Source organism: Cydia strobilella, chromosome 11, assembly GCF_947568885.1.
Source record: "Cydia strobilella chromosome 11, ilCydStro3.1, whole genome shotgun sequence".
NCBI classification, from domain to species: Eukaryota; Metazoa; Arthropoda; class Insecta; order Lepidoptera; family Tortricidae; genus Cydia; species Cydia strobilella.
The window spans coordinates 8,741,999-8,755,238 of record NC_086051.1 but is presented as its reverse complement, the minus strand read 5'-3'; the positions used below and the strand labels follow the sequence as shown (position 1 = coordinate 8,755,238).

The 13,240-nt window shown below is 39.8% G+C and overlaps 2 protein-coding genes across 2 annotated transcripts; one reads left to right on the top strand and one right to left on the bottom strand.

The window, feature by feature from the left end:
• Nucleotides 1–247: 247 nt before the first annotated feature.
• Nucleotides 248–7,870, top strand: LOC134745180 (uncharacterized). The gene is made up of 5 exons (XM_063679168.1): nucleotides 248–501; nucleotides 3,434–3,573; nucleotides 4,463–4,557; nucleotides 5,060–5,189; nucleotides 7,767–7,870. Exons 1-5 carry the CDS (start codon nucleotides 249–251, stop codon nucleotides 7,860–7,862), a joined length of 714 nt encoding a protein of 237 aa, XP_063535238.1. The 5' UTR covers nucleotide 248; the 3' UTR covers nucleotides 7,863–7,870.
• Nucleotides 7,871–7,888: 18 nt separating this feature from the next.
• Nucleotides 7,889–11,593, bottom strand: LOC134745188 (uncharacterized). The gene is made up of 3 exons (XM_063679180.1): nucleotides 11,324–11,593; nucleotides 10,973–11,221; nucleotides 7,889–8,121 (listed from the first exon to the last, which is right to left on the bottom strand). Exons 1-3 carry the CDS (start codon nucleotides 11,504–11,506, stop codon nucleotides 7,960–7,962), a joined length of 594 nt encoding a protein of 197 aa, XP_063535250.1. The 5' UTR covers nucleotides 11,507–11,593; the 3' UTR covers nucleotides 7,889–7,959.
• Nucleotides 11,594–13,240: the final 1,647 nt, after the last annotated feature.

Genomic DNA, 13,240 nt, shown 5'->3' with positions numbered 1-13,240 from the left:
GGAGTCTAATTCGCTAATCAGCGAAATCGACTCCACACTCGCATTCGCGGTCTCGCGCCCCGTAATCTGGAGCAGGCTATACAAATACAGCCAACAATAAAATAAATTAAAAAAATACTATCAATGTCAAACTTGTGTCAAACAAGACAAGTTATTTGAATATAAGTGGCAGTGGCAGTGTATGATCTTAATCAGCGAATTTTAGTAACCGTGAGTTCCATACTAATTTGGTTTGAAATCGAACGAAAATGACCGGCAAAGGAACCGACCGCAAGGGAAAATCAAAGGACATCAAATCAATAGCCGAGACTGTAGAATCTACTGCCAATTTTACTCTGCCCGATAGCTTACCCGCCGACGAGGTGGACTACCCAGTGCTCATCACTAGGAAGGTCACTGCTAACTGGAAAGAGATACTGGATGAGAGCCAGCAGTTTAAAGATGAGATTGAGGAGTACATGCAACGGCAGCAGGAGCCAGTCCTGAAGTCGCCGTTCAAAAGTAATTTTTACTTTTAGTAAAGGCTAACAGTTACTAAATATCTATCGATATAATTAAAGAAATACTATTAACTAGAATCCTGAGAGTACCTACCTATAAAGTTGTTGGATTGTTTCGTTTATGGCGTGATATAGTTAAAGGGTCAGGTAGCCTAAATGGTAAAAAGGAAACCTTCGAGCGTTTCGTCATATACGTTCCTGGATCACAGCCGCCACAGGTCACAGCACATCCACTTTACTCGGAACCTGCGGGGCTACCGCGAACCACGTTCGACGTGTTGCCTCTGTGTCCTGTGTCGCACTTGTAAATTCGTACGTAAGTGTGACACGGAGGCCCTCTGGTGCAGGATGGGTATCCTGGGCGGGTGCCCATAGGTAGGAATGTCATAACATAAACATAAACATTCGTGAGCGTGAGTAGGATTGAGGTTTTTTTTTTTTCTAATAGTGGGGTCGGTCACCACAAACCGAAGCTGAAACAATATTTTTAGCGAACATAAATGTAGTTATTATTACTATAGAGACGACTTACCAAACAATGAAATTGTCGCAATCACGACCTGTACCACGCGACCAAAACGTCGTAAGCGCCGTAAAAGTCATGGCGCTTACGCGCTTAGGTCGCGAGATTCACGCTCCGCTTCTATGGTTTTATGCCAAAACGGCAACCACTCATGGCGCAAAATACTGGTCTATACGTTAGTAATAGTATGTAGTTCAATGACGAACATCATTGTTTAGCACCGAGTTACTTTTTACCTATCCTATCCTCGTAAGACCCACCATATAAAGTTTTTAAATTTTTAATTTGAACCTTATTCTATAAGTAAATTGGAACGAATTTCGTTTGTTGTACAACGCAGTAAAACAAAAGAAATGCCACTCTATTTGTTTCATCAAAAGGTTCAAATTAGATTGCAATGAATATGTAGTAGTAGTAGTAGTAAATCACTTTATTGTACAAAACAAAAATACACACATCACACACACACATTAATGTACACACACATTTTAATGTACATTTAAACTCACGAGGTTAAATACCCAAACCCGGTACGTAGTTTGAGTATAAGGTTTCACCTGAAATAGGTACTACCTACTTATCAAGACTGTACACGATGAAACCCGGCCACGCATGATATGGTAAATCTTTTAAATAAATGTACATTTTCAAGTAGCACTTTTCCCTTATTAATTTATAGTTATCAAACTACATACCTAATAAAATTAGAAACATAGTATAAAGTTAGGTTGTTGTATATTCCATAGTACTTTTTTTTTGTCCACGGTCTTCTGACAGTCTTTACCAAATTTTCCACTTAAAAATATTTTATTATTTTTAATTATATAAACCAAATTATACCTTATTACATTCTCATCCATACTAATATTATAAATGCGAAAGTCTGTCTGTCTGTCTGTGTGTTACCTCTTCACGCTTAAACCGCTGAACCGATTCAGTTGAAATTTGACATACAGATTCCACCCCGAAAGTGAGATAATTCATGCATCGCCTGACTGTATGACTGAATGATTTAACTACAGGGTGGGCCAGTGATAAATGCATTCAAAAAAAATTAATAAATAATCAATTTTTATGTTTTTAAATAAAAATTATAATTAGAATTTGGGATAAAGAAATAAATTTTACGTTTTAAAAATTAAATCATCAAGATGTCGTCCGTAGCGGTTGCGGCACTCTTCCAGTCTTGCTTGTAAGATTTGAAAGACTTAACAAGACTTTCGTGTTAAGAGATTTCCTGGCTCCGAAACTTCACGAATCGTATGGTTACAACAACAACACATGGTTTCAGCAAGACGGGGCCACATGCCATACAAGTAACGTGACCCTGGAAGTTTTACGTGAAATGTTTCCTCAAAAATTGATATCGAGGCGAGGTGACATTGCTTGGCCTCCCAGGAGCCCTGACTTAACTTCGGCAGACTTATTTTTGTGGGGTTACTTGAAGAGTAAAGTGTACTCCAATAATCCGACAACCACAGCAGAATTAAAGGAGAATATTCGTCAAGAAATCCAATCAATATCTCCGCAACTTCTAACGAAAGTCTTTCAAAATTTACAAGCAACACTGGAAGAGTGCCGCAACCGCTACGGACGACATCTTGATGATGATTTAATTTTTAAAACGTTAAATTTATTTCTTTATCCCAAATTCTAATTATATTTTTTATTTAAAAACATAAAAACTGATTATTAAATGCGTTTATCACTGGCTCACCCTGTATTATGCTCAAATTAAATCTTTGCCTTTACAGTTTATCAAGGCGAGGCGTTAGAAGTTAGAATTGTCTCTCAAATAAGGATATCAGGAAGTTGGTATAGGGAATCCATAAAAAGCAATGGATAAAAAGCTACCCAAAATAGAAATTCTACGCGGGCAAAAGCTAGTTTCACAATAACTAGCATTTTTCTGATTTGTTTTCAGATTGAAATTATAGTTTTGAGGTGTTTCAACTTTGGTGAATTTGACTTTTTGACAAAAAAAAATGCCTCCGATATAAAAACAACTTTCAGTGCTTAGAAAGTTTTCCTGGCTACCTCAAGTAGAAAAGAGTTTCAAAAGTATGTTTTTGGTAAGATGACATTCTAATGAGCATAAAACAGCTTATGCAAATATTAATACAATTGTGGCATTGTAGTACGAAGCGAGTGAAGATTATCAAAAAACGCTGGACAAAAAATTTAAGGTATGATGGAATATATTCGACGAAAACTCACAGAAGCCCATACCTTGTATTATGATTGTGTTCTTATTATAAATTACTATAATTACAGCTTATTAAAATAAAATAACTGCTTGAATATGTGCATTCGGTAAAAGGATAGGTATAGTATACCAGATCATGCATGGCCGGGTTTCATCGTGTACAGTCTTTACTAGTTGTCAGCAAGTACTACAATTTACTTCCAGAAACAGAAACTGATTACATTAAGAATGAAGTATTCGTTTGCCTCATACCAGCAATAGAACAAACTCTTGTAAAAGCCAAGATTTGGCAAGCTTTACAGAGAGAGAAATGCTTCTTCAATGGCATAGATTGGATAGTTCAGGTCAGAATAATATAAATTTGATCAAAGATGCGTATATTGACTGTATTGTCAGTCGCTTTCGACGTGCTTTCGACCAACTGCTTGCTATGTAGGTTATAGTGTAGATTTTCCCAGCTTTCGTAATAAATAATTTAGGTTATTCCACAAAATAGTTAGTAGTTTTTTTTATGAAATAGGAGGCAAACGAGCAGACGGATCACCTGATGGTAAGCGATTACCGCCGCCCATGGACACCCGCAACACCAGAGGGGTTGTAAGTGCGTTGCCGGCCTTTAAGATGGGAGTACGCTCTTTTCTTGAAGGTTTGAAGGTCATATCGGTCCGGAAATACCGCAGGCGACAGTTCATTCCACAGTTTAGCTGTGCGGGGCAGGAAGTTTCTGGAGAAACGCACAGTTGAGGTCTGCCAACCATCTAAGTGGTGAGGATGGTAATGTTGTCGCGTAGGGCGATGGCGAAAAGAAGCGGCAGAACAATTCCTCGGGGCACTCCTCGTTATACACGCGATAGAAAATGCAGAGCGAGGCCACATCTCTACGCATCGCCAAGGAGTCAAGCCGTTCCGAAATACGCTGGCAGTCGACAATTCGAGTCGCTCTTCGTTGGATGCGGTCCAGAGGGAGAAGCTGGTATTGGGGTGCCCCTGCCCATAGATGAGAACAGTATTCCAACAGATTCGGAAACTTTATACCTATGATGTCCTAGCTAGTGGAATTAAGTAGGTAGGTAGGTGACCTGAGTACACAGACCACCCCCTTTTTAAGGCGGTTTTCTGTGCCTCAGTAGGAATAACCTATAATTTTCTCGGGACCTGTAGAACTTGTGAACTTATTAACGACGATTTGTAAAAACGCTTACAGCGGCATTTAAAACTTTGTATGTTTTCCAGTACCTGTGGAACAACAACCCCCGTTATCCTCAGCGTGCTAATAGCCCTCAACATTTGTTCAATATGGGCTGGGTTAGAAAGCTATTGAAAGAATGGTAAGACAGTTGGGTACTAGTATTTACTGAGAAACGTGGCATAAACCCCCTGAATAGGTTATTAATATTATTTACAAGTGTAGACTGTGCTGGGCAAAGGCCTTCCTCTTAATATTCTTCCACACGTATACCGATCGTCTTGAGAATTTTCCAACCAGTCTGTCAAAAACATCAAAATCATATCGCCATCCGACGATGTCTTGTCTACGTAGGTATATATTCAATACCATTTGAAATACTTAGGACATATTACTAATTAAATTAGAATAGCAGTTTCGTTTGCAGGTTTGCAAATTTTACAAAGTCCAGAACTGCAACATAATATTGACCAGCAATGCCTATCTCTCAAATAAATATAGGTAATAATATTTGTGAATACAAATCAGAAGTCTCAATGTGGTATCTGCATTCTGCAGTCAATTTTGCAAAATCTCCTTATGAACTTATAATTATGAATATGGCTTGTATGAGAGCTGAAATATCTGCAATTATGCATTTTCAGGCCCCGACCATACTTCCCGAAGTCTTGGCTTTGGCCAGAGGACTACGCCGCCACAATGATCCAAAAGACAGTCCGCCAGTACTTCGTGCAGCGCGAGGAAAACGTGCAAGAGATGAGAGAGTTCTGGAGGGTATACTTGTTCATATAAAGCCCTCTGACAGCGAACTTGTAATCAGTGGCGTAGCTAGGCGTGGGCGAAGGCCCTATTCTTAGGCTCGCACTTAGGGGGGCCTCGCAAAGCCAACCTTTTTATTACCTTGGGAAAACACATTGGAAAACTCAGATGTGGTTTTCGCCCACGGCTAGATTGGATCACGCTACGCCACTGCTTGTAATATTTCACAGTTGAGCATTGCGTATCGCAATGCGAGACAAGGGACGGTTTACGAAATTTTTAGGATGCTGATACGCATGCCGGGTGGCGTATTTACAAAGGCTATACTGATATGGTTCCGATGCGAACTGAACTAGATTAGCTTTTGTTTGGACAAAACTTAACAAAACCCTAATCTATTATAGTATAGAATTTTACTGAAATCGTATAGACTTTATTAACTAAATTCATACGGATATTGTTACTACAAATGCTAGTCTGTTGCGATCTAAAATTTGAATAATATTTTAGTAACGACTCCGATTGTATTAAATAAATTACCGTTTATGCAAATTATTTAATTATGCGTAAGATTTTTTTTTCTTTTAGAATTACTTCAGTTGATAGGTACGAGTAACCAAAATTTCGTAACCAGGTACAGAATGGGAATCAAGATTTCCCGTTACTTTGAAGCCGGTTACGTATTGGGCCAGCGTGTTACCGTTTGGTAACTAAATTTGGTAACTAGCTACAAAACAAGAATCTAAAATTCCTTGTATGTAGCCAGTTACGAATTGAGCCAGAGTGGAACCGTTTGGTAGATAAGTTTTGTAACTGGCTACAAAATGGGAATCCAAAATTACATTAAATCAATAGGTAGGTAGGTAAGGTTCGTTAGGTAGCTTCAAATGCCCGAAGGGCAAACCGCCCAGAAATAGGAGCCCCGCGAAGCGGGGCTCCGTCTAGTTACGTTGTGAACTCATTTTTTTTAACGAAACAGTCCGACGAACTCCAGCTAACTAGACGGGGCCCCGCTTTGCGGGGCTCCTATTTCTGGGTGGTTTGCCCTTCGGGCATTTAAAGCTACCTAACGAACCTAACCTACCTACTGATTTAGTGTAATTTTAGATTTCCATTTTGTAAACAGTTACAAAACATTTGCCAACCGTGGCTAGGAATCGGTAATTCAAAAGCCCTATTTTGTAACCAGTTACATCCCGGGATTTATTTTTCCCGTTTCGAAGCCGGTTAACAATTTTTAGTTACCAAACGGTACTAAAGGGTACTCGTACTTCTTATTAGGTTTTGTGAGAGCAAAATGTTTGAATATTTGAGTAAATAAGTATTATTAAAATTTAGATATCATTCAAACGATACTGACGTTACTAAACTCGACTAGGTTTTGTCGTGAATAATATTCGAAAATATGTAAGCAAAAAGCTAATCCATTTGAGTGACTACTTTTTACCGAAACGGTATAGATATTGTAAACTAATATACATAAACAAAAGCTCCCCGATTATAATCTGAGGCGTGACTGAAATAGTTTAGCTTTTGTAAATACGCTGCCGGGTGTGTGTGTTTCGCGCTGTGGAAGAGTGTGTGCTGTGTGTGTGAATTCGTGTTAATTTGGTAATAAAAAAGTGCCCTTGCCCTGTTGGCTAAATAAAGAGGAACATGATTGTGTCTTGTGACCACGACAAGACAATTCATTCCTTGCCAAGGCTATGACCAAATGGATTATTGTCACCCAATCAGGGTAAACTATACTAACATTACTGATACTGATATTTAAAGAGCAATCATTCTGCGTACCTACCTACACAGCCTACACTTACAAGTGGGTAATACAAGTGCTTCTAACCTCCTAAGGCCCAAGGTCCTACCTATGTACCTCTTCAGTTCGATGTAAATTCTATTCAATTGGAACAGTCGCTTTTGTTTTGATCCGTTCAATTTTCCAACAACGCAAAATCAACTCTATTTCCTACACTATAGGTTCAAATTTGAATGGCAAATTTTGGTTTTTTCTTTGTATGGTTAGGCCTTAGGTTACAATATTGTTCGCATACATTTTTAACCGCCTTAAAAAAAAGGAGGTTCTCAGTTTGACCCGTATGTTTGTATGTATGTATGCTTTGTCCAATAGTGTTGTCGCGTAATTGAAGACCAAGATAGCTCTGCAACGATTTTCATGCCATCCATATTTTATACAAAATAATATTCTTACTTTATGAAGTTTCTGTTTTTGTTCATAAATATAAATATCTGTTCACAGAAAATATATCATTGGGTCCTCGCGGAAGGCCCACTGACTCTTACTTAAAACTTGGAACTTTGACAGCACAGACTGTGCAAATGTTATTTATACGTCATAATTTTATAAACGTAACTCTTGCGCAGTCTATGCAAGTTATGCTAGAGGTGCTGGGCTATCAAAATCGCTGCAAACTTATCTTAACTATTTAACTATAGGCTCAGCTCAACTCTTGTTTGAGTGTTAGTGTTCGGAAAGAGAAGTCGTGTAATGTATTGAGCCATACATTCCACGACTCTAGCCAGATTAAGTATGTAATGTACCGCTATTAAAACTAGTTCTAAATGTTTTTACAGAAACTGAAACTGGAGCTTACGCAATATCCAGAAATGGATGTGAACCCATTGCTTGCACGTAAATTTGCCTCAACAAAGTCTATTCCTAAGAAATAAATATAGAATTATTAATAAAAAAAATTAAACTATAGCTAAGCATTTTATTAAAATCTATAAATTTAAATATCTGCATTTGTAGGTACTCAAAGTCCTACTAGTGAGTGTTTAGAAGTACCCCCTTGTAGAGTGAGGGACTGGCAGGCTGGCCGATACCCATGGAGAACTGCACTGTGGGCTTCTCGCCTGGTTGGGCAATCCTGGTGATTCTGTTCGGAGTATGGTTGTAGCCGAGTGGCATTGTGAACTCTTTCATAACCTGAAATTGTAATACATTCATATGTTACTATTTTATTTAGAAAAGTAGATATTAAGGTTTTCCGAATTGTATTTCTGTTTGTTTAGGTTAATGGTAATTTTAAGTTTTTATTTAGTCATTCTGATAAGTATTGTAAAATAGTGTCTATCAGGCAAATTCGAACGTGCATTAACATCAGAATGACATCTGAGTGGTTAGTAGAGTCAGTTATCGACGTTATCGTGCATTTCGCATGTACTTCTCCGTACACGTATTGGCGCGAGCGAGACGCACGATAACTAAATGACATCATTCAGAAAAAACATAATAATAATATTAATAAGCCCGCAGGGCAGCTTGTGGCGAGCTGTTGGGGAGTGACGACCCTACAGACCCGAGTGCTCCAGAGAGTCGGTCGGGGTCTCCGTCTCCGGCGTGCCTTCGTCGGTCGGAGTGGACCCCAAGGGGACCCGCAGGACTCTCAGCTCTGGCTTGCCTTCATTGGCCGTCCAGAGGGGAATCGTAAGAGCTATATGTTCCAGGGGTGGAAGTGAAAGATGCATAAGACGCGAGTTGGCACAGTGGCTGTTAACAGTCACTGGGTAAAAAGCGGCGCACACCTCTCGACACCCCTGAGCCGCTCACACCGGTGTTGCTCCTGGTCGTCTTCACGACGGCAGTTTCAGGGGCCCATCTAGTCAGCGGCAAGTCACCACCTGCCTCGATAACGTGTTTTAACATTGTTATGGCAGGTGTCCGGACTTCTTTACAATAGCCCAGTCTCATTGTCCACCCAAACTTCAATCCATAGACCGGTATACTGTTCACTTTTTTTACAATAATCCCAATGCCTGCTGCGACCGGTTCATGGGTGTCTATTGTTGCGCCTGTGAACGGGTTCCAGCATGCGTTCTACATGACATTAAAGCTCTCCAAGGGGCCTCTACGTGTTGGATCTATATCCCCACGCAAGCCTTTCAAAAGACCGGGATGCATAGGCCCGTGATATCCAAGGAGATACAAATAATAATAATAATAATAAGCCCGCAGGGCAGCTTGTGGCGAGCTGTTGGGGAGTGACGACCCCACGGACCCGAGTGCTCCAGAGAGTCGGTCAGGGTCTCCGTCTCTGGCGTGTCTTCGTCGGTCGGAGTGGACCCCAAGGGGACCCGCAGGACTCTCAGCTCTGGCTTGCCTTCATTGGCCGTCCAGAGGGGAGTCGTAAGAGCTATATGCTCCAGGGGTGGAAGTGTTAAAGGGCATAACGCCGCGAGTAACTTCGGAGAAAGCGCAGCACACCTCTCGACACCCCTGAGCCGCTCACGCCGGTGTTGCGCCTGGCCGTCTTTACGATGGCGCATCAGGTGCCCATCTTGCGAGTGGCGAGTCACCGCCTGCCTCGATAGCACTGTATAGCACAATGTTATGGCAGGTGTCCGGAACTCTTAGCAATAGCCCAGTATTATATTCCACCTAAATTTAAGCCATAGACCAGGACTCTTACCACTTTTCTATAATAGCTCCCAATGCCTGCTGAAACCGGTTTACGGGTATCTATTTATGTACCCGTGAATGGGTTCCAGCAGGCGTTCTACATGACATCAAAACTCTCCAAACGGCCTCTACGTGTTGGATCTATATCCCCACGCACGCCTTATAAATGACCGGGCCTGAAAACCCGAGAGTTTGTAACGGAGATACAAATAATAATAATAAGCCCGCAGGGCAGCTTGTGGCGAGCTGTTAGTATAGTTTCTTAGTATAGGGCAGACTTACTGTCACACTACATGTAATAATAAATAATAATTCAGCCTATACACATCCCACTGCTAAAGAGCGCTGGTGTCCTAGCGGTAAAAATGTGCAACTTTCAATCCGGAGGTTGCAGGTTCAAACCCCGGCTTGTACCAATGAGTTTTTCGGAACTTATGTACGAAATATTATTTGATATTTAACCAGTCGCTTTTCGCTGAAGGAAAACATCGCGAGGAAACCGGACTAATCCGAATAGGGCCTAGTTTACCCTCTGGGTTTGAAGGTCAGATGGCAGTCGCTTTCGTAAAAACTAGTGCCTACGCCAATTCTCGGAATTATTTGTCAAACAGACCCCAGGCTCCCATGAGCCATGGCAAAAAAAAGCCAGGACAACGCGAGGAAGATGATGATACATCGCCCACTGCTGGACACAGGCCACCTCTCAAGCATGAGAGGTTCGGCACGGTTTACTAATTTATCGCCGAAAATTGTATTGCCGATTATCAGTTCCCAACCAACTTTTCGCAAAATTTCATTTCGCGGAATGGTCATGTGCCAACTTATCAAAAGATTTTGTTTTACTTCCCAACCTCACAGTTACTAACTGATACCTAGTGAAACATTTGACAAATGATAAGTATCCCAAAAGTTGTGAATCATTATAATAATCTGCTTTAAAATAATTCTGCCAAATGAAACATTGTCATACAAAAATTTGGCAATAGTTAGTTGTCAAAGTGAATCATGTGCAAAATGTTGGTTGGCAAGGCAAGTGATATTCGGCTAAGAGAAGTTTGGCGAAAAGGCAGGATACCGTTCGGCACTACATGTATGTAGTATCTTTTAAATCAGTATCTTGTTTATAGCCAGGAACATTGAACTGTAGTGCTGTAATGCTACAATATGAGGACATCAAGGAATAACGGTCAAAACTGTTTATAACGACATTGAAGTGATCAATGAATTATGGTTGTTATAACCGGTGGTTGCTATAACCAAAATTAAATACTCATATTGTACCAAGACAGAACTTCAAAATTTTGTTGTTTTGCCTTTTCCATTGCTATAAGCGAAGTTAGTTATAAGTTAGTTGGTTTTGACTGTATTATTTAACTACCTCAAGGTCCTTTTTCTCATGGTCCTTCACAATAAACTTCTTCATCAAGGGCGGCATTTCAATAGTATTGGGGAGAATCACTTCTGGCCGCTGATTCACTTCTTCCAAAGCAGCCAGCAGCTTAGCTTCTTCATTCTTCGGAATGAGTTTGTAATCAGGTTTGTAAGACGTTCTGTATATTTCTGTAAGCTTGTCTAACTTCTTCCCTCTGAACGTTTTTTCCACCCAGACCTTTACTCTACGGCGTTCCTATAATGTTAAAATGGTGTAAGTAATTTGAGTCATATATTTGTAGTAAGAGAAAAGATCCAGCAGCTACTGCTCCAAGTGGACCTTAGATGGTAGACAAACCTCATCAGGACAAGTTTCAACTTTAACTATTTTCATGAAACTGGGCTCAGGATAGCGCTCAAAAACCGATCTCACAATGTATCTACCGACTCCGAATCCTTTCAGGTTGCCAACAATTTCCCATAAAGTTTTGCCTTGAAAATTAGTTGTCCTCCCAACATATTTTATTACAGTTGAAGTCATTTTTTATTTGTCCTATCCTGTATCTTTTTTAACTGTTATTTCACAGTAATATATATATTTAACCTCACTCAAGTATGTCACCTGTCAGAATCATACAAATTCTATGATTCTGACAGGTTGTGTTGTGTCACTGTGTCAGTGTCAAGCAGAGCAGACAGGACAGGAAAGCTGCAACAAACGAACGAACGAGCACGTGTACACTTATAGTTGGTCAAACCAAATTGTCAGTAAATAAATAAATAAATCTATACTCATCCGTTTCTCTCTCAGAATAATGACTAAAGCAAAGAAGCCGGGCAAAAATAAAAGCTTGGTAAAAGATATCGTATTCACAACACGTTATTACTTTTTGTCTATGAGTGAGTGAGACAACAATCCGCAAGTTCTTTCGTTTTTTTCAGTATTGTCATAAGATGAACTGAGGGAAATGTCAAATGGTCCTATGTGGTTCTATAATATAATCCAGCCAAATAATATATATGTTCGTTATTTTACAGGTAGGTGTCAACTGTAACAACTTGACATAGTCGTATTATTTTAGTTGAAATATTTCGGGAATTTCAGCGGTCATCTTGGTTTATTTTAATTATATTGTTGCTATTCCTGAAAGATTGTTGGAAAACGTGCTGAGTTTTTATTTGTAATGGTTTGAAGTTCCCTTTGTGATAATGTCTTGTGTGATCGAGGGCTGTAAATCGCATACAGTAACAAAAGATAACCTTTAATCGGTGAGTTTTGTTCAATTTTGAAGAAATTAATTTATAGGACCTGACCCTAAACATAGAAATCGATATGTTGTTTATGTAATTATTACTTGCATTCAAGTCTATATAGATTTTTGCATATATTTTCGAACTTCTGCTAAACTAGTATGAAAGGTTATATTTTTGGCATAGTGATGTATCGACCTCAGATCAATAACCTATCGACATTTACATCTTTCTTATAGTTTGGCCCAGGACTGTCTCATTTTAATTGATGAGTACAGTCAAGGGCATAAATATATATACATTCCCAAAGTCTCAAAAATATGTGTACGCTCAGACAATAAAATCGTGTTCACATATTTTTGAGCCATTTGTCTGGATCGATATTTTTACCTTCGACTGTAAGTACCTATAGTTTTCTTTGTTCTTACTTACTGACAGATTGTGTTTGCCAGACTATAGTATAATACTAAAAACCGGTCAAGTGCGGGTCGGACGCGCGCACCAAGGGTTCCGTAATTTTTAGTATTTGTTGTTATAGCGGCAACAGAAATACATCATCTGTGAAAATTTCAACTGTCTAGCTATCACGGTTCATGAAATACAGCCTGGTGACAGACGGACAGACGGACAGAGGAGTCTTAGTAATAGGGTACCGTTTTTACCCTTTGGGTACGGAACCCTAATAAAAAAGACATTAATGATCATTGATGCTTTGATGCTCTATTAAAGATCTGGGTGTGGTCTTCGATACGCGGCTTACTTTCCACGAGCATATCTCGACGCTTGCTAGCGACTGCTTTCGAAGACTGGGCTTCGTTGTACGCAACCTTCGTCAATTTAACGATCCTGTTGCGATCAGGCTTGTCTATAATGCGCTAGTAAGAAGCAAGCTTGAGACATCATCGATCGTTTGGCATCCCTACGAATCTACCTACAGTTTGCTTCTTGAAAAGGTACAAAAAGCCTTTTTAAGGTTTTTATACAAGAAAATGTTTGGCTATTACCCGTTTCTCTATCCGACGAA